The following is a 27,152-nucleotide window of genomic DNA, read 5'->3' on the forward strand; positions in this document are numbered from 1 at the left end:
TCCATACTTCTCGGGAGCGTTTAGAAGAGAGAGAGCTTTGTAGGATTTCTAGGTTAAAAATTAGCTGTGCCGGAATATATTGGCGGTGATAATTAAGGAGACCTAATAGCTGTTGAAGCTCTCGTTTATTTTGTGGAGGGGCTTCTGTCCAAGGGTCTAATACACTGGCTGGGGCTTGGGTGTGAGTGGTGGGAGTGAATTGGAGTCCCAAGAATGAGAATTGCTGGCTGGCCTGCAGGTGGCTCTTTGTTTTGTTAATTTGCCACCCATCTGCTTCTAATGCATCAATTATCATTTGGGTGGTACTTTGAACTGCTTGTGGATTGGGCCCACAAATGACAATGTCATCTACATAGGTTAGCACATACACTTCCTGTAGGGGTTTTACCTTTTGTAATGTGATATTGAGATGGGAGGATGCAAGTGCAGGAGAATTACAGAACCCTTGTGGGCAAACTTTCCATTTATATTGGACGCCCTTAAAAGCAAAGTTTAAGATTCCTTGTGTGTCCTGGAGTGGGATTTGGTAAAACATATCTTTTAAATCAAAATTCTGGGGCTGTTGGCAGAGCTGGATACAGAGGAGTTTTAGGAGCTTCATATGGGGGTGGCAACATTTTCCGAGAGGGACTTGTGGGGGGGTAGTGATGGGCTCTACCTTTTCTGTCTTCTTCTCATTATTACCTTTAGGAGAGCCTGGGGCTGCCTGTTTAGCTGCAAACATTGTGCCTCCATGGAGGACAGAGCACAGATCGAGGGCCTTGCATATCATGCTAAACAGGACGGTGGAAACATCCTCAGATTTATATTCATTGGGTCGCAATTTTTTGGTTTTCTTAATCAAATTTAATTCTTTTATCATTTGGCATAATAATTTATGTGCCAGATCAGCAGGTATTACCCCAGGTGGGGGAATTAATTTGGAAACGGTGCCTCCAGATTTTCTAACAATGCGGCTACATTCTCTCCAAAGTTGAGAGGGATCTGCAGCACCGAGGTTTTCCACAGTCTCCGTGCACTGAGGCTGCAGGGAACAATCGGCTGGCTGACTCCTAAAGCTCGGGTGGCACTGAAGGAGGCATCCCATATCTGCCAGGGTTAATGGTACAGTATAACCTTTTAGAGTTTTACCCGAGCCAAGAGAACAGACCATTCTATTTTTGGATTAGTCAAATTTTGGCTAGTAAGAAGGTGAAACTGCAAATGTTGGAACTGTTCAGTTTCATTATCTGCACGATCTGCAGTGTGCCACGGCCATGGCCCAACCTCCGTGCATCCTGTTCGTGACGCCATGTAGATTGCCACGTACTTTTAGGGGCGAAAGAAAAATGCAGAGCTGTTATTTACCAGGCTGCACGTGGCAATAGACTGTATAGGTAAGGGATGCAAGGAGGGTCTGGGTCACGATGCAAACTGCAGGCATGCACACAACTAAAATTAATTAATTAAAAGTTTTATTGGGGATAGTTACAAGGGGTAACAAAGATGCAGTAAACAATATTTATAAACACGGATGCAGCATTTAGTAATAACCAATACTTACGAATACAAACCAACTCATAACGACCGGCAAACGTAGAAACTCTGCTTAAAACACGTGAGCTGAGAGAGGCTTCGAGGTGATCAGGCTCGGTTACGGGTATGCACAAGGTACACAGGATTCGTTTTTCTTTCTCCTCTTCTGCCTGCACATGGCAGACCAGCCTAAAATACCCACTATGACATCATAGAAGTGTCGTAGGGGACGGGGCCCCAAAACTGTGTGTGTTCGTTTCTGATTGGTACAAGCAAAGTTTACACCAAGTAGGGGAGCAGGTGCCTGAAAGTCTGGCTTCGCCCCCAAAAGGTGAGGAAATGCATATAGTTCAGAATGCCTTTAACACTGACTGACAAAGGAAGAGGCCAGGGCAATACCGGTATGGGCAAGTTTTAGGATGCAGACAGGAACTTATCTTAACAAAAATGTTTAAGAAGCTTCATTTAAAATTAAATAAAATGCAGAGCCCCCCTGGACTGGTGACCAGGACCCGGGCAGTGTGAGTGCCCCTGAAAATCAGCTCGCGTGCCACCTTCGGCATCCGTGCCATAGGTTGCCTACCCCTGTGTTAGGCTGACCTCACACTCGGTAAAGCAACCCCCACCGTTTCATGTATTTATACCTGCTCCTGTATTTTCCACTCCATGCATCTGATGAAGTGGGTTCTAGCCCACGAAAGCTTGTGGCTAAATACATTTGTTAGTCTCTAAGGTGCCACAAGGACTCCTGTTTTTTTCCTCCCCCATTGTTAGTCTGCACTCGGGAAGCCAGCAGGGGGCTCTGCAGGTGGGGTGGAAGGGCATCAGCAGGGCTCCAATGCAAAGGTTTTGCCCCTGCCCATGGGTACCACTGCCTCGCAGCCTGGGCGTGGATTAGAATGAGTGATGCAGAGCAGAAGCGAGGGCTGCCACCCCCAGGATTTCTAGGAACTAGCACAGTGCTCCTGCCTCACCCATGGCCTTTCCCACGGGGCACAGCTTGTGGTGCCATCTCAGTGCCATGCCCGTGCTTTGTGTGGCTCCCCCTCAGCTCTCCTGCAGCCGGCCAGGTGGGGACGCTCAGCTGTGCCCCCTTTGTGACACGGTGCCATGTGCCCATCTCTCTCCTCTCCCAGTATTCTCTCGTCTACAAGGGTTTCTCTCTGCTTCCTGAAAGTGTTTTCTACTGGCAGCTCCCCGGCGCCTTCCTAGGGGACAAGGTAACTGCACTCTGTGCTGGGGAGGGGAAGCACCACTGGCAGCAGCCACTTTGATCTAGGTCCAGAATGGGGGTGCTGGGATCTGGAGTTTGGCTAATCCCTTGTCCTCGAGCGCTGGGTTGTGTGGCTGAGCAGAGTTCCTGTTGCAGCCTGCTCCGAAGCCTACGGCAGAGTGGTCCTGGGGAGCCCCCTGCCTTGATACCCCGTGCTATTCCCCACCCAGGTTCTGTGCCTTCGCTGGGTCTGTTCTGCACAGGCCCTGCTTGTCGGAGCCTGTGGTCCTGGGGGAGGGCCTGGCCTCCTCTGGGGAGGAAGGGGCTCTGGGAGCTCTGGGCTTTGCCTTGAGGGCTCCAAGGAGGAGCGTCGCACCCTCCAGAGCTGTAGATCGCTAAGAAATCCCCTACATTTCATCGGCTCCAAGGCCAGGAGAGACCATTGTGATCATCCAGCCCAGAGGGTCCCAAACTGTGCCCTGAGGCCTCCCCATGCAGTGGCATTTGATGCTGCAGCCACCGCTAGCACTTGAGGAAAATTAGTTACCTGAATGATTACAGACCTATAAACTCCAGCGCTGTAAATAAACTACGTGATGGTCTCGATCACATCTCATCAAGGCAGAAACGGAGCGGCACTGCCGAGCCCAATCCGTGCGGGGCCGATACTGCAGGGGGTCTGATTGCCTTGGATTGTGGGGTGGGACTGGCCCGGAACCCTCCAGCTGCCCCAGGAGCTGCCACCTCTTGGGGCCAGCACCTTCTCCTCGCCCTCTGCTTAGCAGCTCCACTTCTCTGCCACCTCCCGGAGGCGCTGTGCCCCGCTGGCCCTGGGCAAGGCCATCTCTGGGCACCATTCTGCCAGCAGGGGGGGCTAGCGGCCAACTGCAGCCGCATGACTCCTCATTGCTGGCCACTTCCCAGTCAGACATGGGTGCCCTGTTGGTGAGAAAGGACCTGCTGGGGGTGTGTGACTCGAGCTGTTCAGGGGGCAGCTGAACCTTTACATTGTGCCATCCACTACCAACATACACATGGGGGGGGGGCAATGCCCCCAGCCTCTGCCTGTGGTTGCATCAGTGGTGTAGCCCTCCCTTGCGGTGCATCCCTCAGTTTGGGAAGCCATGATCTAGCCTGACCCCTGGATAGCACAGCCCAAAGACCTGCCCCACAGCAATTGTCTGTTAGAGAAAGAGCCAGGTTGGCTTTCAGATGGTCAGAGCTGGAGAATCCACCAGAAAGTGGTTCTGAGGGTTAATTACCCTCACACGTGCTCCCACGGCTGGACTGACGAGCCTGTTGGTAAATCTTTGTTCCCCATGCAGGTCCCTACAGCCTGCGGTCAAGGCCCTCAGAGCCATCTCTTTGTCAGGCTAAGGAGATGGAGCTCCCTGGGTCGATTGCTATCGGGCAGGTTTTTGATCCTTCCCCCTGCCCTGCCCCTCTCCTCGTCCCTAGTGCCCCCCTCCTGGACTGACCAAACCAGCCCCAGGGTGGACTCACTTGAGGGACCCTTGGCCTGGCCGGTGGCACAAAGCCCCACCCTGCATGGCCAGGCCAGGGCACCACAGAGTCGGAGCTAAGGTGCTGCAGCCTGCGCTGTTCCTTTGCTTTCTCAGGTTGGCTCCTACGGTGGGCGGCTGCGCTACACCCTCTCCTACAGCTCTGGGGGGAGGAGTGCCCTGCTGCCTGATGCCGACGTGCAGATCACGGTAAGGGGGCTGCCTGGGATGGAGGGGGCTGTCCGGGATGGAAAGGGTACCTCCCTGGAACAGGACAGTGAGGGGCCTGTGGGGCACCAGGGCTGTCTGGGATAGGAAGGGAGCTGCCTGGGACAGTGGGGGGGGGGGCTGTCTGGGTGATGGGGTGTCTGGGGGCAGGGCTGGAAGAGCAGGGGTCTGCGATCGAGGGGCATGCAGAGAGCTGGGGGAAGGGAGGCTGGGACAGAGGGCAAAGAACACAAGCCAGAACAGGGAAAGGTCAAGGTAACGATGCTGCCTTTGGTGAGACACTTGTGAGAGTATCAATTCAGGACAAATTACTTAGAGCAGGGCAGTCACAGCCCAAGACTGGGGTTTCTCCACTTCTAAGGCATCACCGAACCAGCCAGACAGAGGGGACTTTGGTTTCACCCCACTGGCTAACCACAAGTCACACAAGCAATTTCCTTAGACACTCCAGTCTCCCAGTATCACCACCAATGCCACTCATCCTGGGGATGAATGGTTATGAAACCAACATCCCAGTAAAATGAAAAAGGTTCTCTCGATCCCAAAGGACCAAGCCCCAGACCCAGGTCAATATACACATCAGATCTTACCCACAAATCACGCTGTTGCCAATCCTTTAGAATCTAAAATCTAAAGGTTTATTCATAAAAAGAAAGACATGTAGATCAGAGCTAGAATTGGTTAAATGGAATCAATTACATACAATAACAGCAAAGTTCTTGGTTCAGGCTTATAGCAGTGATGGAATAAACTGCAGGTTCAAATCAAGTCTCTGGAGAACATCCCCCACTGGGATGGGTCAACAGTCCTTTGTTCAGAGCTTCAGTTTGTAGCAAGGTTCCCCCAGAGGCAAGAAGCAGGATTGAAGACAAAATGGAGCCGTTTTCAGGGCCTTTTGTATTCTCTGCATCTGGAAGGACACCCCTCCGTTCTTACTGTGGAAAATCCCAGCAGCAAGATGGAGTCTGGAGTCACATGGGCAAATCACATGTGCATGCATGACTCAGTGTGCAGGCCTACGCCATTATTTACAAGTGAGTTTGAAAGTTCCCAGGAAAACTCAGATGTGGATTGTCATCTCCCAAAGCGCATTGTCAGTTCAGTGTTTCTTGATTGGGCACTTACTGAGAACAGGAGCACTTGTGGCACCTTAGAGACTCACAAATTTATTTGAGCATAGTCCTTTCTCAAGAAACTGAACAAATGCTTTGCTGAGGCTACTTGGAATCAAATACAACTACAAAATGACACACACATACAGACAGCATAATCATAACCAGCAAATCATAACCTTTCCCTAGACAGTTCACAGGACAACCTCTGTACAATACTTGTTGCAAAGATATAATAGTGGTTGCAACAATGATCTCTGCAGTCAGGGTTTATGTCAATAACATCACAGATGGGTTCGATGTGTTGAAGTGAGCAGGGCTTGGTGAAATGCATCCTGGGGCATGGAGGGAGCTAGCTGAAGCCAGCTGGGAACAGTTAGTGACTATCATGGAGAAGTCCCCGAGGACAGGTGAGGTTCCAGAGGACTGGAGAGACGCAGCCTGGTACCTGCCTTTGGAAAGGGGAACAGAAAGGACCTGGGGAATTACAGCCCAGGCAGCCTGACTTCAGTACCCGGAGAGATACTGGAACAAATGATTCAGAACCAATCTGTGAGCACCTCGAGGACAATCAGGCGATAAGGAACAGCCAGCACTGATCTATCAAGAACAAACCACGGCAAAGCAGCCTAATTTCCTTCTCTGAGAGGGCACTGGCCTAGTGGCTGGGGGAGCTGTAGATGTGGCATGTCTTGAGTTCACTAAGGGAAAGGCAGGGGCAGGGTGCGATTTCACATGCCAGTCTCATAAGCAAACTAGGGAAAGGGGGGGTAGATGAAACTACTCTAAGGTGAGTGCTTTAGAAAGGGGCAGTGGTGCCCCTGGCACAAAGACGGGCCCTTGAATCTGCCCCCACAGGGAAGGGGCTACATGGGGGGAGGTGTCCAAGCAGGCTGGGTGAGGAGAGGCCAGCACCTGCGGGGGGCGCTCACAGCACAAGGGCCCGGTAGGTGAGTGGAAGGGGGGTGGCATCTGATGGAGGAAGAGGATCAGAATGGGTCTGGGATGGACTGGCATGGTGTGTGCATGGAGTGCCCTGCCAACTTGGTGCAGAGCCCAGCCTGAGGGTCTGACCAGCCCCATCCCCTTGCCGTCCGTGCAGGGCAATGACATCACACTGGTGGCTTACCAGCCTGAGCTGCTCCCGCGCGACCGGCGGAGCTTTGAGATCATCTTCCGGGAGGTGAGGGCATGGCTCGCAGGGTGTATGCTCCCCCGCCCCCCGGGCCTGCCTTGCCAGAGCGGTACTGCACCCTGCCCCCCCCCCGGCCCTGCCTTGCCAGCGCGGTACTACACCCTGCCCCCCCCAGGCCTGCCTTCCCAGCATGGTACCACCCCACCCAGGCCTGTCTTGCCAGCGCGGTACTACATCCTGCCCCCGCATCCTGCCTTGCCAGTGCAGTACCGTGGCCTGTCCCCTCCCCCCGGCCCTGCCTTGCCAGCGCAGTACCACACCCTGCCCCCCCCCAGGCCTGCCTTCCCAGCACAGTACCACCCCGCCTAGGCCTGTCTTGCCAGCGCGGTACCGTGGCCTTGCCAGCGCAGTACCACACCCTGCCCCCCCCCAGGCCTGCCTTCCCAGCACGGTACCACCCCACCTAGGCCTGTCTTGCCAGCGCTGTACCGTGGCCTGCCCCCCCATCCTGCCTTGCCAGTGCAGTACCGTGGCCTGTCCCCTCCCCCCGGCCCTGCCTTGCCAGCGCAGTACCACACCCTGCCCCCCCCCCCAGGCCTGCCTTCCCAGCACAGTACCACCACGCCTAGGCCTGTCTTGCCAGCGCGGTACCGTGGCCTTGCCAGCGCAGTACCACACCCTGCCCCCCCCAGGCCTGCCTTCCCAGCATGGTACCACCCCACCTAGGCCTGTCTTGCCAGCGCTGTACCGTGGCCTGCCCCCCCATCCTGCCTTGCCAGTGCAGTACCGTGGCCTGCTCCCCCCTCCGGCCCTGCCTTCCCAGCGCAGTACAGCCCCCCTAGGCCTGCCTTGCCAGCGCGGTACCGCGCCCTCCCCCCCCCAGGCCTGCCTTGCCAGCATGGTACTGCCCTAGCCCCTCCCCCCCGCCCCAGCCCTGCCTTGCCAGCGTGGTACCGCCCTAGCCCCCCCCCCGGGCCTGCTTTGCCAGTGTGGTACCACCCCAGCCCCCTCCCACCTTGCCAGGGTGGTACTGCCCCTGCCCCCCAGTCCCCACCTTGCAAGGATGGTACCGCGCCTACCTCACTGGCATGGCACCATCCCCGCCCCACTGCCTCCAGCATGGTACTGCCTCCATCCCCATCCAGCCCCACTTACCAGCATGGTACTAGTCCTGGCCCTGCCCCCACCTCTCTGGCATGCTACTGCCCCCATCCAGCACCTGCCTTGCCCTCACCCCTGCCTTGCCCTCGCCCTCGCCCCTGCCTCGCCAGCATAGGCCACCCCTGCCTCATCTCCAACCCAACCCTGCCTCTGGGGAAGTGTACTGCGCTGGCCCCCACCTCGCCTCACCCCAACCCTTGCCTTGTCCCCACTCCCGCCTTCTCACAAGCATCAAACCACCCTTGACCTTGCCCCTCTGGAACATACCACCTCACACCCCCTTCTCCCGACATTGTCCCCCTGCCCCCTCTCCCAGTACACCCCTCCTCTGGTCTGAGCCCCCCACCCTATGGGCACTGGCTTCAGCGACCCACTGATGGGTCCCTGGGCCTGGGGAAGGTGCAGTGGGGCTCCTGGGCTCCCCTGGACTGAAGCCACTGGCAGCCCCATGTCAAGCCCACCCACCCGCCTGTGCCAGGAGGGGGCATGTCCCAAGGGGCGGGGCTGGGCTGGGCTGCCCTCCGGCTCCACGGGGTCGGGCTCTCATCTGAGCTGGGTTCAGTCTCCATTCGTGCCATGGCGAAGTCTCTGCCCAGAGCTCCCTCCACCCCCTGCTGCATGAATCCAGGGCAGCCTGGCTGAGCCAAGGTCCGTGGTGCCAGCACATGGGCTTCCCTACTGGGTGGCCCCGCTGCCCTTGCCTCAGAGCTCAGTGGACTTCCAGCCAGGCATGACTCTGCCCCACTCCCCCACAGCAATACTGGAAGCGGCCCGACGGGCAGCATGCCACCCGGGAGCACCTGATGATGGCGCTGGCCGACCTGGACGAGATCCTCATCCGCGCCACCTACTCCACCGACATGGTGTCAGCCAGCATTGCTGGCATCAGCATGGAGACCGCCGTGCCCACCTACAGCAGCCTGCCACTGGCGCTGGAGGTGGAGGAGTGCCGCTGCCCACCTGGGTACCAAGGCCTCTCCTGCCAGGTGAGGGGGCCCCTTGCCAACCCACATCCCCAGGCTTGGGACCTGGCAGCTGTGCCTGCTCTGGAGGCGAGGCCCGGCCAGCTGTACTGCAGGGTGATGCTGTGTCTCTCCCCTGCAGGACTGTGCTGCTGGCTACACTCGCACCGGGGGTGGCCTGTACCTCGGGCACTGCGAGCTGTGTGAGTGCAATGGCCACTCGGACTCTTGCCACCCGGAGACGGGGACCTGCTTGGTGAGTGACCAGTGTGGTGCGCACAGGGCCTGCCCGCCAGCTGGAGCAGCCTTTCCACCCCACCTCGCGGAAGCAGCCACTCCTATTCCTTCTGGAGTCCCCCTTGCCACTGTCGCAGCCAGGTGGCTGCCCCAATGTGGGCTGAGACTCCCTCTGGTCCCCCTGGACCTGCCAGCGCCCCTGGCTTCCTGGGCCTGCACTCTGTGACTTGGGGAGGGTCCCCATCTACCCCCTGCCTCCTGCCCCACCCTAGAGGAGGACTCTGCCCTAGGGCAAGCCCCTTGCTGCGACCCCTCCTCCACCAGCGGGTGGGTGTGTAGCTAGCCCTGGTATGTACAGCATGGTGAGCTCCGTCCCTCTCTCCAGAACTGCTTACACAACACGGCCGGGGAGTTCTGCGAGCAGTGTGCCCATGGCTACTACGGCGACGCCACCACCGGGACCCCCGAGGACTGCCAGCCTTGCGCCTGCCCACTGTCCGAGCCTGAGAACCAGTGAGTAACTGATGCCAGCGGATGGGGTTGGGGGTTAGAGTGTAGCAGCCCATGGCATTTGTGGGATTAACACGACTGACACCCAGCACCCCCATTTGGTATCTCCATCTCTGGGTGTTAATGCTGGGGCTCAGCCTTTGCCAGCAAGGGGCCAGGCCTGGCCTGGGCAGGGCGGAGGTGGAGGTGGAGCGAGGATGTATGGAGGAGGTGCCAGGTGCAGGCTGCCCTATTGCCAGCCGTGTCTGTCGGCCAGCCCTATTGCTGCTGCCAGCCAGTGTTTCCTGGCAGATCCCCCAAGAGTCTGCCCTGGGGGTGATCCTGAGGGCTCTGTGGTTCACTCAGCCTTGTGTGTCTGACAGCTCGGGGGATATACAGTGGGGACAGGGCCACGCTTCCTGGGGCAGCAGGGCAGGGGGTGCTGCTCCCGGGGTGGCTGAGCAGGGTTGGGGCGCTGTTTCTGCGCTGTTCCCGGGGTGGCTCGGTGGAGGTGGGGAGGGGGTACTGTTCCCGGAATGGTTGAGCGGGGGCAGGGGGCGCTGTTCCCGGGGTGGCTCGGTGGAGGTGGGGAGGGGGGTACTGTTCCCGGAATGGTTGAGCGGGGGCAGGGGGCGCTGTTCCCGGGGTGGCTCGGTGGAGGTGGGGAGGGGGTACTGTTCCCGGAATGGTTGAGCGGGGGCAGGGGGCGCTGTTCCCGGGGTGGCTCGGTGGAGGTGGGGGGGGGGGTACTGTTCCCGGAATGGTTGAGCGGGGGCAGGGGGCGCTGTTCCCGGGGTGGCTCGGTGGAGGTGGGGAGGGGGTACTGTTCCCGGAATGGTTGAGCGGGGGCAGGGGGCGCTGTTCCCGGGGTGGCTCGGTGGAGGTGGGGAGGGGGTACTGTTCCCGGAATGGTCGAGCGGGGGCAGGGGGCGCTGTTCCCGGGGTGGCTCGGTGGAGGTGGGGAGGTGGTACTGTTCCCAGAATGGTTGAGTTGGGGCAGGGGGCGCTGTTCCCGAGGTGGCTCGGTGGAGGTGGGGAGGGGGTACTGTTCCCGGAATGGTTGAGCGGGGGCAGGGGGCGCTGTTCCCGGGGTGGCTCGGTGGAGGTGGGGAGGGGGTACTGTTCCCGGAATGGTCGAGCGGGGGCAGGGGGCGCTGTTCCCGGGGTGGCTCGGTGGAGGTGGGGAGGGGGTACTGTTCCCGGAATGGTCGAGCGGGCGCAGGGGGCGCTGTTCCCGAGGTGGCTCGGTGGAGGTGGGGAGGGGGTACTGTTCCCGGAATGGTCGAGCGGGAGCAGGGGGCGCTGTTCCCGGGGTGGCTCGGTGGAGGTGGGGAGGGGGTACTGTTCCCGGAATGGTCGAGCGGGGGCAGGGGGCGCTGTTCACGGGGTGGCTCGGTGGAGGTGGGGAGAGGGTACTGTTCCCGGAATGGTCGAGCGGGGGCAGGGGGCGCTGTTCACGGGGTGGCTCGGTGGAGGTGGGGGAGGGGGGTACTGTTCCCGGAATGGTCGAGCGGGGGCAGGGGGCGCTGTTCCCGGGGTGGCTCGGTGGAGGTGGGGAGGGGGTACTGTTCCCGGAATGGTCGAGCGGGGGCAGGGGGCGCTGTTCCCGGGGTGGCTCGGTGGAGGTGGGGAGGGGGTACTGTTCCCGGAATGGTCGAGCGGGGCAGGGGGCGCTGTTCCCGGGGTGGCTCGGTGGAGGTGGGGAGGGGGTACTGTTCCCGGAATGGTCGAGGCGGGGGCAGGGGGCGCTGTTCCCGGGTGGCTCGGTGGAGGTGGGGAGGGGGTACTGTTCCCGGAATGGTCGAGCGGGGGCATGGGGCGCTGTTCCCGGGGTGGCTCGGTGGAGGTGGGGAGGGGGGTACTGTTCCCGGAATGGTCGAGCGGGGGCAGGGGCGCTGTTCCCGGGGTGGCTCGGTGGAGGTGGGGAGGGGGGTACTGTTCCTGGAATGGTTGAGCGGGGGCAGGGGGCGCTGCTCCCGGGGTGGCTCGGTGGAGGTGGGGAGGGGGTACTGTTCCCGGAATGGTTGAGCGGGGGCAGGGGGCGCTGTTCCCGGGGTGGCTCGGTGGAGGTGGGGAGGGGGTACTGTTCCCGGAATGGTTTGAGCGGGGGCAGGGGGCGCTGTTCCCGGGGTGCTCGGTGGAGGTGGGGAGGGGGTACTGTTCCCGGAATGGTTGAGCGGGGGCAGGGGGCGCTGTTCCCGGGGTGGCTCGGTGGAGGTGGGGAGGGGGTACTGTTCCGGAATGGTTGAGCGGGGGCAGGGGGCGCTGTTCCCGGGTGGCTCGGTGGAGGTGGGGAGGGGGTACTGTTCCCGGAATGGTTGAGCGGGGGCAGGGGGCGCTGTTCCCGGGGTGGCTCGGTGGAGGTGGGGAGGGGGTACTGTTCCCGGAATGGTTGAGCGGGGGCAGGGGGCGCTGTTCCCGGGGTGGCTCGGTGGAGGTGGGGAGGGGTTACTGTTCCCGGAATGGTTGAGCGGGGGCAGGGGGCGCTGTTCCCGGGGTGGCTCGGTGGAGGTGGGGAGGGGGTACTGTTCCCGGAATGGTCGAGCGGGGGGGCAGGGGGCGCTGTTCCCGAGGTGGCTCGGTGGAGGTGGGGAGGGGGTACTGTTCCCGGAATGGTCGAGCGGGAGCAGGGGGCGCTGTTCCCGGGGTGGCTCGGTGGAGGTGGGGAGGGGGTACTGTTCCCGGAATGGTCGAGCGGGGGCAGGGGCGCTGTTCCCGGGGTGGCTCGGTGGAGGTGGGGAGGGGGTACTGTTCCCAGAATGGTTGAGTTGGGGCAGGGGGCGCTGTTCCCGAGGTGGCTCGGTGGAGGTGGGGAGGGGGTACTGTTCCCGGAATGGTTGAGCGGGGGCAGGGGGCGCTGTTCCCGGGGTGGCTCGGTGGAGGTGGGGAGGGGGTACTGTTCCCGGAATGGTCGAGCGGGGGCAGGGGGCGCTGTTCCCGGGGTGGCTCGGTGGAGGTGGGGAGGGGGTACTGTTCCCGGAATGGTCGAGCGGGCGCAGGGGGCGCTGTTCCCGAGGTGGCTCGGTGGAGGTGGGGAGGGGGTACTGTTCCCGGAATGGTCGAGCGGGAGCAGGGGGCGCTGTTCCCGGGGTGGCTCGGTGGAGGTGGGGAGGGGGTACTGTTCCCGGAATGGTCGAGCGGGGGGCAGGGGGCGCTGTTCACGGGGTGGCTCGGTGGAGGTGGGGAGAGGGTACTGTTCCCGGAATGGTCGAGCGGGGGCAGGGGGCGCTGTTCACGGGGTGGCTCGGTGGAGGTGGGGAGGGGGTACTGTTCCTGGAATGGTTGAGCGGGGGCAGGGGGCGCTGCTCCCGGGGTGGCTCGGTGGAGGTGGGGAGGGGGTACTGTTCCCGGAATGGTCGAGCGGGGGCAGGGGGCGCTGTTCCCGGGGTGGCTCGGTGGAGGTGGGGAGGGGGTACTGTTCCCGGAATGGTCGAGCGGGGGCATGGGGCGCTGTTCCCGGGGTGGCTCGGTGGAGGTGGGGAGGGGGTACTGTTCCCGGAATGGTCGAGCGGGGGCAGGGGGCGCTGTTCCCAGGGTGGCTCGGTGGAGGTGGGGAGGGGGTACTGTTCCCGGAATGGTTGAGCGGGGGCAGGGGGCGCTGTTCCCAGGGTGGCTCGGTGGAGGTGGGGAGGGGGTACTGTTCCCGGAATGGTTGAGCGGGGGCAGGGGGCGCTGTTCCCGGGGTGGCTCGGTGGAGGTGGGGAGGGGGTACTGTTCCCGGAATGGTTGAGCGGGGGCAGGGGGCGCTGTTCCCGGGGTGGCTCGGTGGAGGTGGGGAGGGGGTACTGTTCCCGGAATGGTTGAGCGGGGGCAGGGGGCGCTGTTCCTGGGGTGGCTCGGTGGAGGTGGGGGGGGGTACTGTTCCCGGAATGGTTGAGCGGGGGCAGGGGGCGCTGTTCCCGGGGTGGCTCGGTGGAGGTGGGGAGGGGGTACTGTTCCCGGAATGGTTGAGCGGGGGCAGGGGGCGCTGCTCCTGGGGTGGCTCGGTGGAGTTGGGGAGGGGGTACTGTTCCCGGAATGGTTGAGTGGGGGCAGGGGACACTGTTCCCGGGGTGACTGAGCGGGGGTGGGGCGCTGTTTCTACGGTGGTTCCAGTGTGGTGGAGGCGGGGGGCGCTGTTCCTGGGGTGGGTGAGGGTGCTGTTCCCGGCGGGCACTCAGGTCTCTCTCTCCCTGCAGGTTCTCTCGGACGTGTGAGAGCCTAGCGGGGGGCGGCTATCGCTGTTCGGCCTGCGAGCCCGGCTACACCGGCCAGTACTGTGAGCAGTAAGTCTTTCCCCTAGGGGTGCCACCCAGGCAGTTTTTCCCCAGTCTGGGTTTTGGCTTGTGTATCCTGGTGCCCTTTGACAAGCTCCCCGCCCCCACCACCCATTTTTTAAAATCTAGGGTGGGGGTTGTCACAGAGTGTGGGGGAGTCCGGTCCTGCACCCCTCTTCCTGGGACTCACAGTGACTCTCAGCCAGTAAAACAGAAGGTTTATTGGACAACAGGAATGCAGGTTACAGCAGAGCTTGCAGGCACAGTCAGGACCCCTCAATCGAGCCCTTCTGGGGGTTCAGGGTGCTTGGATCCCAGCTTAGGATACCCTGAATTCCCCCGCCCCAGCCCAGAACCGAAACTGACTTAACTCCCCTACAGCCGGCCCCTTCCTTTGTCCACCTTCCCGGGCAAAGGTGTTGACCCTCCTCCCTGCTCCCTGGCTCAGGCTACAGGCTGAGCACTTGTCCCTCACCTAAAGTAATCCCCGGCTCTCCCATCCCCCACACAGACAGTCCCTACTCCATCACAGGGGGGAAGAGGCAGAGTGGGGCGGGGCCTTGGGGGAGGAGGTGGAGAAGGGGCGGGATTTGGGGAAGAGGCAGAGAAGGGGTGTGGCTTGGGGGAGGAGGTGGAAAAAGGGCAGGGCCTTGGGGAAAGAGGCACAGCGGGAGTGGGCTTGGGGGAGGAGATGGAGAAGAGGCGGGGTTTGGGGAAGAGGCAGAGAAGGGGCAGGGCTTGGGGAGGAGGTGAAGAAGGGGCGGGGCTTGGGGAAGAGGCAGAGAAGGGGTGGGGCTTGGGGGAGGAGGCAGAGAAGGGGCAGGGCTTGGGGAGGAGGTGGAGAAGGAGCGGGGCTTGAAGGAGGTGGTGGAGAAGGGGCGGGGCTTGGGGAGGAGGTGGAGAAAGGATGGGGTTTGGGGAGGAGGTGAAGAAGGGGCGGGGCTTGAAGGAGGTGGTGGAGAAGGGGCGAGGTTATGGGGAAGAGGCAGAGTAGGGGGCAGGACTTTAAAGGATGAGGCGGGGCAGGGCCTTGGGGGTTTGGTTTCCAGCCATTAGAAAAGTGGCAACTGTTGTCCTCTAAGCTCCCAGCTGCCCTGGGTCGGGGCTCAGCTCATTGAGCCTGGCAGCATTGCGTCTGGACCTCAGGGGGGCTGTTTGCTTCCCCACGCTCCTCAGTCCCAACCTGCAGCTCTGAGGCACAGCGGGCACAAGCCTTTCTTAGAGTGACCCGGTGTCCGGTTTTTGACACTGTTAAAAGTCTGGCTGGTGGTGCTGCAGCCTAAGGCGGGCTAGTCCCTACATGTCCTGGGGCACCACGCTGCTTTTGGAAGTGGCCAGCAGCTATGGCTGTGGGAGGGGGCGGCATGGGGCTCTGCGCGCTGCCCCTGCCCCAAGCACCTCCCACTTAGGAGCCAGACCCGCTGGCCACTTCCAGGGCGCAGCACGGAGCCAGGAGTGGCAGGCAGCCTGCCTTAGCCCCACTGCACCATTGACTGGGAGCCACCCGAGGTAAGCCCCAGCCCTGAGCCCCTTCCTGCACCCCAACCCCTCTTCCACAGCCCTACCCCAGGGCCCACACCCCCAGCCCAGAGCCTGTACCCCTTCCTGCACCCCCAGCCCTGAGCTCCCCAAACCCAGAGCCCCTTCCTGCACCCCAAAACCCTCATCCCCGGCCCCAGCCCAGAACCCTGACTCCCCTGCACCCCAACCTCCTACCCCCTCCCACATTCTGAATCCCTCAGCCCCAGACTGGAGCTCCTTCTTGCACCCCAAACCCCTTATCTCCAGCCCCACCCCAAAGACCGCAACCCCAGCCAGAGCCCTCACCCCCACTTGCACTCCAACTTCCTGCCCCAGCCTGGAGCCCTCATTTCTGGCCCCATCCAGAGCCCACACCCCCATTTAGAGCCCTCACCCCCTCCAGCACACCAACCCCCAGCCCAATGAAAGTGAGTGAGGGTGGGGGACAGTGAGCCACTGAGGGAGGGGGAATGTAATGAGCAGAGGGTGGGGCCTCAGGGAAGGGGCAGGATGAGGGGGCAGGGCCTCAGGGAAGGGAGGGACGAGGGCAGAGTTTCTCAAACAGGGGTTGCTGCTTGTGTAGGGAAAGCTCCTGGTGGTCCGGGCCGGTGTGTTTATCTGCCCCGTCCGGCCCATCATGGCTCCCACTGGCCGCGGATCGCTGTTCTGGGCCAATGGGAGCTGCTGGAAGTAGCCACTTTGGTTTTGTGCCAATAGAAAGTTGGCAACCTTAGGCTTTGTGTGCAACCCCCCCGATAATCATACTACCCTGGGAGACCAGTGCCCCCTTCACCTATTTCTCCTGCTCCCCACAGATGTGCGCCAGGCTATGTGGGGAACCCCAGCGTGCGGGGGCAGAAGTGTGTGCCTGTGGGTAAGTGCAGAGCCAGGGCTCATTCCCAGTGGGTCCCCACTGCCCTGGTCTTTGGGCCAGCAGAAGGACACGGGCTAGTAGCCTGAGAGGTTGGAGTTCCTTTGCCCCATCCCGGTTCAGTAGCCAGCAATGTTCTCTGTTCACTAGAGTTACCAACAGCTCAGTTTGAACACGGTGCTGCACTGGGTTAGATTAAAAATCAAGCCAGTTTATTTAACTACACCCTGGTGGATCTGAAGTGAGCACTAGTGTGAGGCATCAGTCAGAAACGGGTCCAAGAAGCATACATACAAACCCCTTTCTACCAGCTCCAGCTGAGCGAGCTCGGCTTGGCTGGCTGTCAAGCCTGCACCACGCTCCCAGCAGTATGCCTGGCGCAGTTCTCAGGGCCGGCTCCCCCGTAGTCAGAGCCCTGCAGGTGAGAGACAGGTGGCTTGGGGTGATTTTGCCGCTCACTGTCACAGTCCAGACCCCTTTTGAAATGCTCTGTGCTGAGGGTCCCCCTGGAGAAAGTTCACTCCAGCAGTGAGGCCAGGATGGGGAGTCCCATGGGGAAAGAGTCTCCATGCTGCTGTTTGCAGATTGATTTGTTCCTACCCATATCACTGCCAAGGAGCGTCCCCTGGACAGGCCAGAGGCACCGGCCTGTCCTGTGTCGGAGAACCAGGGTTACTCTTCCTACACCCTTTGTCCCAAGGACATTAACCTGGTGGGGGGGGGGGGGGACTTTAATGATTCCTCCCAAGGCACATTGCGGTGATGTGGGGAGTGTGAATACAGGGTACTTGATGCACCCCCTCCTGGAGGCTGTGACTCTGGGCTCAGGTGGCTGCAAGGTGAGCAGGCAACTACTTGATGCTGATACAGCTCCCAGACCACAGGCCAGAATCTCTAGCATCCAGCCCCTCATCCCTGCCTCTGCCCTGCTAGCAGGGGTGAGCAGAGAGATGGGATCCAGCCAGGAGCTGGTAGAGTGATGGACCCCTCAGGGCATGAGTGGATACGACCGCTTGCCCCAGAGCCTTGGGGGGGCCCCGTTGGTGGGTGCAGAGCAGGGCGCGGGTGGATATGACCCCTCGCCCCACAGCCCTGGGGAGCCCCGTTGGTGGGTGCAGAGCAGGGCGTGGGTGGATATGACCCCTTGCCCCAGAGCCTTGGGGGGGCCCCGTTGGTGGCTGCAGAGCAGGGCGCGGGTGGATATGACCCATCGCCCCACAGCCCTGAGGGGCCCCGTTGGTGGGTCCAGAGCAGGGCGTGGGTGGCTATGACTCCTCGCCCCACAGCCCTGGGGGGCCCCATTGGTGGGTGCAGAGCAGGGGGTGGATGGCTATGACTCCTCGCCCCACAGCCCTGGGAGGCCCCGTTGGTGGGTGCAGAGCAGGGCACGGGTGGATACGACCCCTTGCCCCAGAGCCTTGGGGGGGCCCTGTTGGTGAGTGCAGAGCAGGGCGCGGGTGAATATGATCCCTCGCCCCAGAGCCTTGGGGGGGGCCCCGTTGGTGGGTGCAGAGCAGGGCGTGGGTTGATATGATCCCTCGCCCCAGAGCCTTGGGGGGGCCCCGTTGGTGAGTGCAGAGCAGGGCGTGGCTGGATACAGCCCCTCGCTCCACAGCCGTGGAGGGTCCCTTTGCTCTCACACCAAGAGAATTTCCATGTAGGGGGGGCAGCTGGCTGCAGCACCATTGCTGATCCCACCCTTATAAGTCTGATGCATCTCCCCAGAATCCCCCAGAATGACTGGCTCCTGCTGTCCTCTCCCCACAGACCGAGCCCCTTTCATGGTACGAGTCCACCCACCAAAGACCACGGTGTCACAGGGTGGAGAGGTGACCCTGCGCTGCCAGGCCAGCGGCAGCCCGCCCTACTACTACTTCTGGTCGCGGGAGGATGGGCGCCCCGTGCCCAGCACTGCCCAGAGCAGACGGCAAGGTAACGGTGTGGCCAGGCGTGGAGAGAACAATGAACGTTCGAAACCAGGCATTTCCCCTCCACTGAGGCTGTGTCTGCACTGCGGAGGCTATGGCGGCCTCACTGTGGTGACTGGCTGTGCCTGCATAGCTCCATCATACAGCTGGAAAGGTTTGTCCGTCGCTTTGGGAACTCCCTGAGCGACGGCTGACAGAGGCATTCATCTGTCGCCCTAGCTGTGTCTACCAGGGTTGGGTTGGCATAGTACAGCACTCAGAGGTGTGGATTTTCACACCCTCGAGCGCTGTAGCTGTGTCGACCCAAGTTATAAGTGTAGACCAGCCTTAAATGCAGCTGCTTCTGGGGCGGGCAATATATCCATTTATACAGAGATCCCTCTCCTAGCACTGGGATCCCGCTGTCTGAGGTGGGACATGGTAGCTATTTATACAGTCACACTGCAAGGGAAGGAGAATCCAGTACCCACATGCCACTGCAGGGTCATCCTGGTGGCTGTGGGGAGCGGGTTTGATGGTGGGTTTACTCTGGTGCTGGCAGACGCCCAGACCAATGGGGGAGGGTTTGAATCAGCAGGGAAACGGGGGCAGGACAGGGGTCACTTGGTTGGGGCCAGCCATTCTGGCGTCTCCTTGCCTTTGGGCAGGCTGAACAACAGGGAGTTCAAGAGGGGTTAGATCAGGACACCCCAGTCTGGTGCAAATGCAGCCCCTCGAGGCCTGAGCAGGTCAGGAGCTCGGGTCGATGCTCCTCCAGCTGCACAGCCACAGGGGAGAGTGTCCCCCTGGAATGACCTAGCGCTATACGGGGGTCTATGCTGACTCCAGCACACGTGCCACCTCCTGAATCACCAGCGTGAGCATCTCGCGTGTTCTTCAGAGCTCTCCCGCCAGACACGGCCCCAGGCCAGCCCTGCCTAGCTGGGGAGCTGTGCCCAGTGGCTGTAAGCAGTGGGGTGGCAGAGATAGGGTCTCCCTGCAAGCTCCTCAGGCCTGGGGGTGTCCTCCCTGGCTGCCAGAGGGCCCCTCTGTGCACACGCCCAGCCCGTGGTGGGCCATGGGTGGTTCTCACACGTCATTTGTCCTGGCCCCAGGTGAAGAGCTCCACTTCCCCAGCATCCAGCCTTCCGAGGCTGGGGTTTACGTCTGCACCTGCCGCAGCCTGCAGCACAGCAATGCCAGCCGGGCGGAGGTCATTGTCACAGGTGAGAGGCTCCGGGCTCAGCCTGCGGGGAGGGGAGGAGGAGGACGCTGCTGAGACCAGGTGGGCCTGTGCACTCTGCGGGGCCCTAGCTGAGAGCTGACACCCTCCTTCCCTGGCAGAGCCGTTGTCACGATGGCCATGCCCTCAGCGGTGGTGGGATAGAGGGAGAGCAAGAGACACTGCTCCGCCCAGGCAGCCAGGGCAAGGTTGAGGACAGAGCCTCATACCTCAGGCCTGGGTAAATAGATCGGCTCCTATGGGCAAGTCCCAGGGGCCTGAGGGGTGAGCAGCGTCTGCCGGGGCTCAGGGGAATGGGCAGGTCTTTCTGAGGCTGGGCAGGATCTGCATGGGGGCCAGGGGGCGAGCAGGACCTGGGGGAGGGCAGGGCCTGGGGTATGGGAGCAGACAGGACCCAGGAGGAGGGCAGGGCACGGGGCCCTAAGGCTAGGCAGGATCTGCATGGGGGCCAGGGGGCGAACAGGGCCTGGGGGAGGGCAGGGCCTGGGGTCTGGGAGCAGACAGGACCCAGGAGAAGGGCAGGGCACGGGGCCCTAAGGCTGGGCAGGATCTACGTGGGGGCCGGGGGTGAGCAGGGCCTAGGGGAGGGCAAGGTCTGGGAGTGGACAGGACCCAGGAGGAGGGCAGGGCACAGGGCCCTAAGGCTGGGCAGGATCTGCATGGGAGCCAGGGGGCGAGCAGGGCCTGGGGAAGGGCAGGGTCTGGGGTCTGGGAGCGGACAGGACCCAGGAGGAGGGTAGGGCACGGGGCCCTAAGGCTGGGCAGGATCTGCGTGGGGGCCGGGGGCGAGCAGGGCCTGGGGGAGGGCAGGGTCTGGGAGCGGACAGAACCTAGGAGGAGGGCAGGGCACAGGGCCCTAAGGCAGGGCAGGATCTGCATGGGGGCCAGGGGGCGAGCAGAGCCTGGGGTCTGGGAGTGGACAGGACCCAGGAAGAGGGCAGGGCACGGGGCCCTAAGGCTGGGCAGGATCTGCATGGGGATCTAGGGGAGGGCAAGGTCTAGGCTGGGATGAGGAGGCCTCAGAGAGGAAGAGCCAACACAAAAGCCTGAACTCAACCCTCCCACCTAAAGCTCTGCTCCCTGTTGCCCTCCTTCCCCTGCCTGGCCTTGGCCCCGAGGCATCATTAGCCCCTGTTGGCTGGGCCCTGGAGCTGCCATCCTGCTGTCCATGGCCTGCAGGGTGTGCTGGGCAGGAGTCTGATGTCTCCCTGTCGGTGCAGAGGCCCCCAGCAAACCCATCACGGTGACCGTGGAGGAGAAGAGGGTCCAGAGTGTGAAGCCTGGAGCTGACGTTACCTTCATCTGTACAGCCAAGAGCAAGGTGATGGCAGGGCAGCTGCCCAGGGCTGTGGGGGCAGCGAGATGGGCTGGACGGGATGGGGGAACGAGAACTGCTGCTCCAGACACAGCACAGGCCTGGGCAAGGAACCCAAGCGCCTCCTGCAGGCGCCTGGACACCCAGACCCTGCACAGACACAAGCCCTCAACACCCACATGCTCTTTTTTTTTTTCTGGAGTGGCACTGCGAGGCCCTGGCCAGGATTGGGCGGGTTGTGCCAGGCGCTGCGTGCACAGCTCGCAAAGAACCTGTGCCCCAGAAAGCTTGTGCTGGAAAGTCGATGGGAGCCGAGCGAGCGGCTGGCAGTCCTGTGACTGCTTGGTCCGCATGGCACTTGTCATTGTTTAATGTGGGGTGAAGCTGAGGGCGGGCATGACGCAGACGCTGGCTCTGAGGGCAGCGCAGATGCATGTGCAGTTTCGAGTAGAGTGCACAGCCAGCTGACAGCTGCCGGCTGATAACACAGCCAAAGCGCTGTGCCCACATTTGGGATAACGGGCAGCTGGCATGGCACATCCACTGGAGCCCACGTGCCCAGCTGCCAGGGAAGTCAGTGAAACAAGGCCCGTTCACCCCAGCTTAGAGTCTGTCTGGGGCGTGATTCCCAGGTGGTGCCAGCAGGACAGAGCCCAGGTTCCTCACAGTGGGAGGAGCTGACACCTGCTCGCCCTGCGCTTTCCCCTCCCATTGGGGCCTCCCAGCTGCTACATCCCAGGAGGGAGCAGAGTGACTTACTGGCCTGGGCCTGGGATCTGACAGTCCCTGAGCAGCCAGGCAGGGAGCCACCCTCCCGATGCTGCCAAGCACAGCCCAGGGGACGCAGCCTTCCCTGCCTCTGCCTGTCTTCAGTGATGTGCCCATCACCATGGTATCTGGGTGCCACTCCTGCACTCTGCCTTCCCCTGCAGTGGCCCTAGCCCTGTCGGGGGCATAAGGAGGGGAGCAGGTTTATTGGCTAGGTGGGGATCGACTCCACGTTGCCCCCCCGAGGAGCCCACCTAGCGCCGTCTCCCTGGGGCTAGGGAGGGTGGGCTCACGCCCTCCTCATGGCCGTGTCCCCTCTGCTCCTGCAGTCTCCAGCCTACACACTGGTCTGGACACGCCAGAACCACGGCAAACTGCCACGCCGCGCCATGGATTTCAACGGCATCCTCACCATCCGCAACGTGCAGCCTGAGGACGCCGGCGTCTATGTCTGCACCGGCTCCAACATGCTGGACATGGCTGAGGGCATGGCCACATTGCATGTGCAAGGTGCGAGAAGCCCTGGGATCCCCCTGCACGCCCCATTGCACCCTCGGGGAGAGCCTGGGCTTGGTTAGTCAGGGGGAGGTGGTTAGGGAGAGCCTGGCTGCTGGTGCCCAGTGCTCACCAGTTCCCAGGAGCCACCCCTGTAATCCTGAGGCCACCCTCTGCCCAGGACAGTGCCCCCTGATGTAACCTTCTGCTAGCCAGGCTCCCCACTCTGCCCTGGGGGAGCTAGCGTTGCTCTGTGGCTCCCACCCCCACCCTATGGCCCTTTTCCTGGCATGAGTGGTGCCCACGGTCAGTCCCCATTCCGTCCTCCTCTGGTTCCATGGTCAGCAGGATGTGCTGGCGCTGTGCTCGCTGGGTGGGTTTTTAATGGGAACGTTCCCCACAGGCTGGGTGCCTGCCATTGGCCTTTACAGAGGCGGCTTCCTTCTGGGTGGAGGGGAGAGCTGTGTGGTGGGACAGGACCGTTGAAATGTTGCACCTGATTTAGGCTAATGCCCCTCACCACGATTTCCTCCTCAAACTCTCGTGCTAGTGGATTAATTCAGAGCGGTGCCATTCAGCAGGAACCGCCACCCCCGCAGGATCTCTGACGGGAGCAGTGTCAGGATTTAGGGCCAGCTGAGGGTGCTGTGAAAGCACAGTGGATCCCTAATCACACAGGGCTGTGGGGGTGGAGTCGAAGGGAAGCTGCTCCAGTTTGGGTTTAAGCACTGACATCCCGCTCTTTGCCGCTACTGCATAGGAACCAGAAATCAAGAAAGTCAGTTTCTTTGTCAAGATGAGAGAAATACGGGGCAAGAGAAGCTAGATGTAAAATCCTACTGCGTCCTGTCTGGGCCAAGCAACGCAGGGTCGGAAGCGTGGGCTTGTCTGTATTCAGTCTGATTTCGGGCCCTGCCCCTTAAGTATCACTGCAGGAGGGCTGAACTGCAAGGAAAGGTGGTTTGTAGCTAGGGCACCTGGCTGGGACTCAGCAGATCTGCATTCTTTTCCTGACTCTGCCACAGGGTGTGTGTGACCCTGTGCAAATCAAGGAAGCTTTGTGCCTCAGTTTCCCTCTTTGGGAAAATGAGGAAAATGATCTTTCCTTACATCCCAGAGGAGCTAAATTCATCCACATTTGGGAGGTGCTGGGGCACAGCAAGGGTGGGGGTAGAGAAACACCACCTCGGTTTTTCTCCGTCCAGGGCCCTGCAGAAGAAGCAGCAGTGTGTTGGGGGCAAGAGTGGAATGAATTTTTTTTACATCTCTTTCTTGCTGTCCCTGGGGCTTTCCTTCTGCAGAATCTCGGGAGGAAGTGACCTGGTTCCCGCTGCCCTCACGGACACGGGGACATCGTTCTTTGCTTTCCAAACTGCTTGCCAAGAAAGGGGAAATGGTGCTGGGCCGTTTTCCTTTCTTGTGGCCACATGGTTGGCATGCTGCGTCGAGTCCTCCAGCTTCTCTCTCAGCTGCCCATGGGTCCAGGGTCCAGCTGCCGCCACCCGGCACAGAGCAGCCTATTCTGTCAGCTGGCCCAGGGCTCCTCCCAGGCGCAGCCATTCAAGACCCCTGGGCTCAGAAACCTGACATGCTGGCTGGTGCCCTCAGGCCGAGAACAGGCCCAGTGCTGGGTGCTGCCATGCTCCGGCAGGTCCCCGCATGGAGGCGCACAGGCAGCACTCAGTTTTCATGGAGGTTGAAACTGAAAACTGTGATTTGTTTGCAGCCCCTCCTAAGACCCAGATGTTTTATGGACCCATCGAAGTCGTGGAAGGCCACAGACCCTGTAAGTTGGCCTGGTGCTGCACACCCAGTGCTGTGCCGTGGCTTCCCACTCAGGGTGGTGCCTGCGCTCGTTCATTCTCCCCCGCAGCACGGCAGGGCGGCGTTGCTGCTCTTTGTGCCTTTCCGCCCCATCCCCCCCCCCATGCGAGTGGTGGCTGGGGCCTCTGGGGGAAGAGGCTGAGTGGGGACAGAGCAGGGGGTGGGGTCTTGGGGTGGAGCACAGGGCCAGGGCCCACAAAAGGTTAATCCGGCCCTGAGGGTACAACGCCCGGGGCAGCCCAGTTCCTCTGTCCTCAGTAATCAGGGCTGGAGGCGAGGTTAGACCCCAAAGGTCAGTGATGTGGACTGGGCTCCTGTGTGTCACGGTGGGCAGGTCCCTGAGTGACCTCTTCTCCTGTGAGTGACGCTGGGCTGGAGCTGGCACAAATGCCAGCAGGGTCAGGTGTCGGAGCGGGTTGAGTGTTTGGGGCTCTGGAACTTGCCTGATGTCAGGCTTTCTGGCCCCTCGTCTCTCTGAAAACCCTCCCACTGCACAGTGCAGGGGAGGTGATACACCAGTCAGGGTTCGCTGTCCTGGGCCCACCTGCATTGGGCTCCAGGGAGAAACCCCTCCTGCATTGTCCTTTGCCTGCATGGGGGGCTTCAGGATTGTTTCCTTAACATCCCACAAGCTGCTCCCCACCCTGGCCCCAGGGGCAGCAATTTGGTCACAAACTGGGGGATCCTAGCTGAGTCATTGCAGGTGCCAAGAGCCAGGCTCTCGGCTGTACTCAGCCCTGAGGGAAACTCTCAGGGAGTCAGTTCTGGGTCCCTATTTCTCAGTCCTGGCCCTGGGTGCTGGTTACAGCAACTTAGGGCTGCTCTAAACTGCCCACTTGGCTGTGGTCTATTATGGACCATACACTGTGCTCCAGGGCAGAACAAGGGCTGCCTGGCTGGGACATGGCCTCTGCTCTGTCTTCTGGGGCCAGTGTTACTGTAGATGAGAGCTGGGAGGCCACAGGTAGGCCAGGCCTGGGGCCCATACAGCCCTGAAGCGCTCTATGTAGGCAGCAGGTCTAGGAGACGGGAGCCCCCTGAAGCCCCTGCCGCAAGGCTCTCGAGGTTTCCTGCAAGTACAAAGTGAATAACCCGCCATCCATCTTGCCGCAGCTGCCACTGCCGTCCTGCCCACGGCCACCATCGAGCCAGCACAGCTGACGGTCCAGCCAGGCCAGCCAGCTGAGTTCCACTGCATTGCCAGCGGGAGCCCTCCGCCCACAGTAGAGTGGATCGGTAAGTGCAGCCGGCAGGGAGCACAGAGGGGATGGGCCAGTCAGCCCTTCCCCATCCTGGCCATACCTCCTGCCTGCCGGGGTTCTGGGTTCACCTGGCCACTCGGAGACCCAGGGCTGGGATGAGGCAGATGGAAGAGACGAGCAACTCTCTGCAAACCACTAGGATAGATCCCATTGACAGTGGCCTGTGGCCATGGGTGGCAGGTATTGAAGACCAGGAGATACTAAGCCTCCCATAACCCAGGCTCTGGCCCCACCCTCGCTCCCCCTCTCCTGGAAGCTGCAGGGGGCTCTGCTCCAGCTGGCGGCCAAGGATCCTCCAACCACGGGGGAGGTGGGGATGGGGGGCTCAGGGCTGGAGTGGGGCCTCAAGTTGGGACGGGGCTGTGGGCTAGCCTCCCTGAAGGGTGGTTCACCTGCTGCCCCTGCCTGTGGCTGCGTCAGCAGGAGACATGGGAGGGGTATCCCCAGCCCCTCCCACTCGAGCCAGTCTCTCCATCAGCTTTGTGTAGACAGCAGGCTCACGTGTACCCCATTGTGTTGCAGTGATGGGCTCCAGCCACCCAGCATGGGCTGCTGGGGGCTATTCTCTGGGCCTCTGGCCCCAGGGGATGCATGGCCAGGCTGTGCTGTGCCAGGCCAGCCATGGACTGTGAACCCGGCTGCTCTCTGGGCCCCCGGCCCCGCGTCGGGGTGAGGCAGGTTGTGCAAGGCTGGGGTGCTGAGAGACAGGGCATTAAGTGCTGTATCTCTCCTGGCCTGGCTCACTGCAGGAGGACAGGCTGGTGTCATGTCCCGCAAGGCTGTGATCCAGGGAGGGACCCTGCGCTTCCCCGCTGTGGAGCCCTCGGATGAGGCGGAGTATCTGTGCCGTGTGCGCAGCAGCGCTGGGCAGCATGTGGCCCGGGCCTTCCTGCAAGTGCACAGTACGTACACTGCGGCAGTTCCTGCCTGCCCTGGCCCAGAGATCTCACCTCGCCTGCCCCAGCTCTGCACCCCTACACCAAAGCAGCTGCAGCAGGACCCCAGAAGCAACCCTTGTTCTCGCTGGCTGGGGACCCCACCAGATGCTGGCTCCACACACCAAGCGCTGCGCAGGCTCCAGCATTTTGGCCTCTTAGCATGGGCAAGAGCAGCAGCGGTGGGAGCAGGGGTGCAGGATGGGCTAGAGCAGGGATATTTGAATCTTCTGGTAAGGGGCGGTCAGCGTGTGCCATGGAGAGCGGGGGCAGGGGCAGGTGGTCAGCGTGTTCCATGGCCAGCGGGCGGCGGGGGCAGGGGCGGGCAGTCAGCATGTGCCATGGCCAGCGGGCAGCGGGAGGAGGGACAGGCAGTCAGCGTGTGCCATGGAGAGTAGGGGAAGGGACAGGCGGTCAGCGTGTGCATGGCCAGTGGGCAGCGGGAGGAGGGACAGGCAGTCAGCGTGTGCCATGCAGAGTAGGGGAAGGGACAGGCGGTCAGCGTGTGCATGGCCAGCGGGCAGCGGGGGGAGGGATGGGCGGTCAGCGTGTGCCATGGAGAGCAGAGGGAGGGACGGCGGTCAGCGTGTGCCATGGCCAGTGGGCGGCGGGGGCAGGGGTGGGCCGGTAGCGTGTCCCATGGAGAGCGGGCGGCGGGGGGAGGGACGGGCCGGCAGCGTGTGCCACGGAGAGCAGGGGGCGAGACGGGCAGTCAGCATGTGCCATGGAGAGCGGGGGGAGGGACGGGCAGTCAGCATGTGCCATGGAGAGCGGGGGGAGGGACGGGCAGTCAGCGTGTGCCATGGCCAGTGTGCGGCGGGGGGGAGGGACAGGCAGTCAGTGTGTGCCATGGCCAGTGTGCGGTGGGGGGAGGGACAGGCGGTCAGCGTGTGCCATGGCCAGCAGGTGGCAGGGGCAGGGACGAGTGGTCAGCGTGTGCCATGGAGAGCGGGGGGAGGGACGGGCAGTCAACATGTGCCATGGCCAGTGTGCGGCAGGGGGAGGGACAGGCAGTCAGCGTGTGCCATGGCCAGCTTGCAGCAGGGGGAGGGACGGGCAGTCAGTGTGTGCCATGGCCAGCGGGCAGTGGGGCAGGGACGGGCGGTCAGCGTGTGCCATGGCCAGCGGGCAGTGGGGCAGCGACGGGCGGTCAGTGTGTGCCATGGCCAGCTTGCAGCAGGGGGAGGGACGGGCGGTCAGT

At 61.7% G+C, this 27,152-nt stretch overlaps 1 protein-coding gene across 6 annotated transcripts in view; it reads left to right on the plus strand.

Annotated features, from left to right (window-relative positions):
* HSPG2 (heparan sulfate proteoglycan 2) overlaps positions 1–27,152 on the plus strand; it is a 183,809-nt gene that overhangs the window by 98,461 nt on the left and 58,196 nt on the right. For 3 of the 6 annotated variants that reach the window (XM_050931128.1, XM_050931126.1, XM_050931127.1), the window contains 15 exons: positions 2,652–2,735; positions 4,348–4,440; positions 6,673–6,753; positions 8,622–8,852; positions 8,971–9,084; positions 9,451–9,578; positions 13,733–13,819; positions 16,147–16,205; positions 17,970–18,134; positions 19,225–19,335; positions 20,573–20,673; positions 21,765–21,945; positions 23,657–23,716; positions 24,868–24,990; positions 25,766–25,918. In XM_050931128.1, the coding sequence (XP_050787085.1) occupies positions 2,652–2,735; positions 4,348–4,440; positions 6,673–6,753; positions 8,622–8,852; positions 8,971–9,084; positions 9,451–9,578; positions 13,733–13,819; positions 16,147–16,205; positions 17,970–18,134; positions 19,225–19,335; positions 20,573–20,673; positions 21,765–21,945; positions 23,657–23,716; positions 24,868–24,990; positions 25,766–25,918 (1,771 nt within the window). The remainder of the gene's footprint in view (positions 1–2,651; positions 2,736–4,347; positions 4,441–6,672; positions 6,754–8,621; positions 8,853–8,970; positions 9,085–9,450; positions 9,579–13,732; positions 13,820–16,146; positions 16,206–17,969; positions 18,135–19,224; positions 19,336–20,572; positions 20,674–21,764; positions 21,946–23,656; positions 23,717–24,867; positions 24,991–25,765; positions 25,919–27,152) is intronic. The other 3 variants (XM_050931129.1, XM_050931130.1, XM_050931131.1) reach the window with 1 other exon arrangement.

The sequence above is a fragment of the Gopherus flavomarginatus genome, chromosome 21, assembly GCF_025201925.1.
Source record: "Gopherus flavomarginatus isolate rGopFla2 chromosome 21, rGopFla2.mat.asm, whole genome shotgun sequence".
Classification (NCBI taxonomy): domain Eukaryota; kingdom Metazoa; phylum Chordata; order Testudines; family Testudinidae; genus Gopherus; species Gopherus flavomarginatus.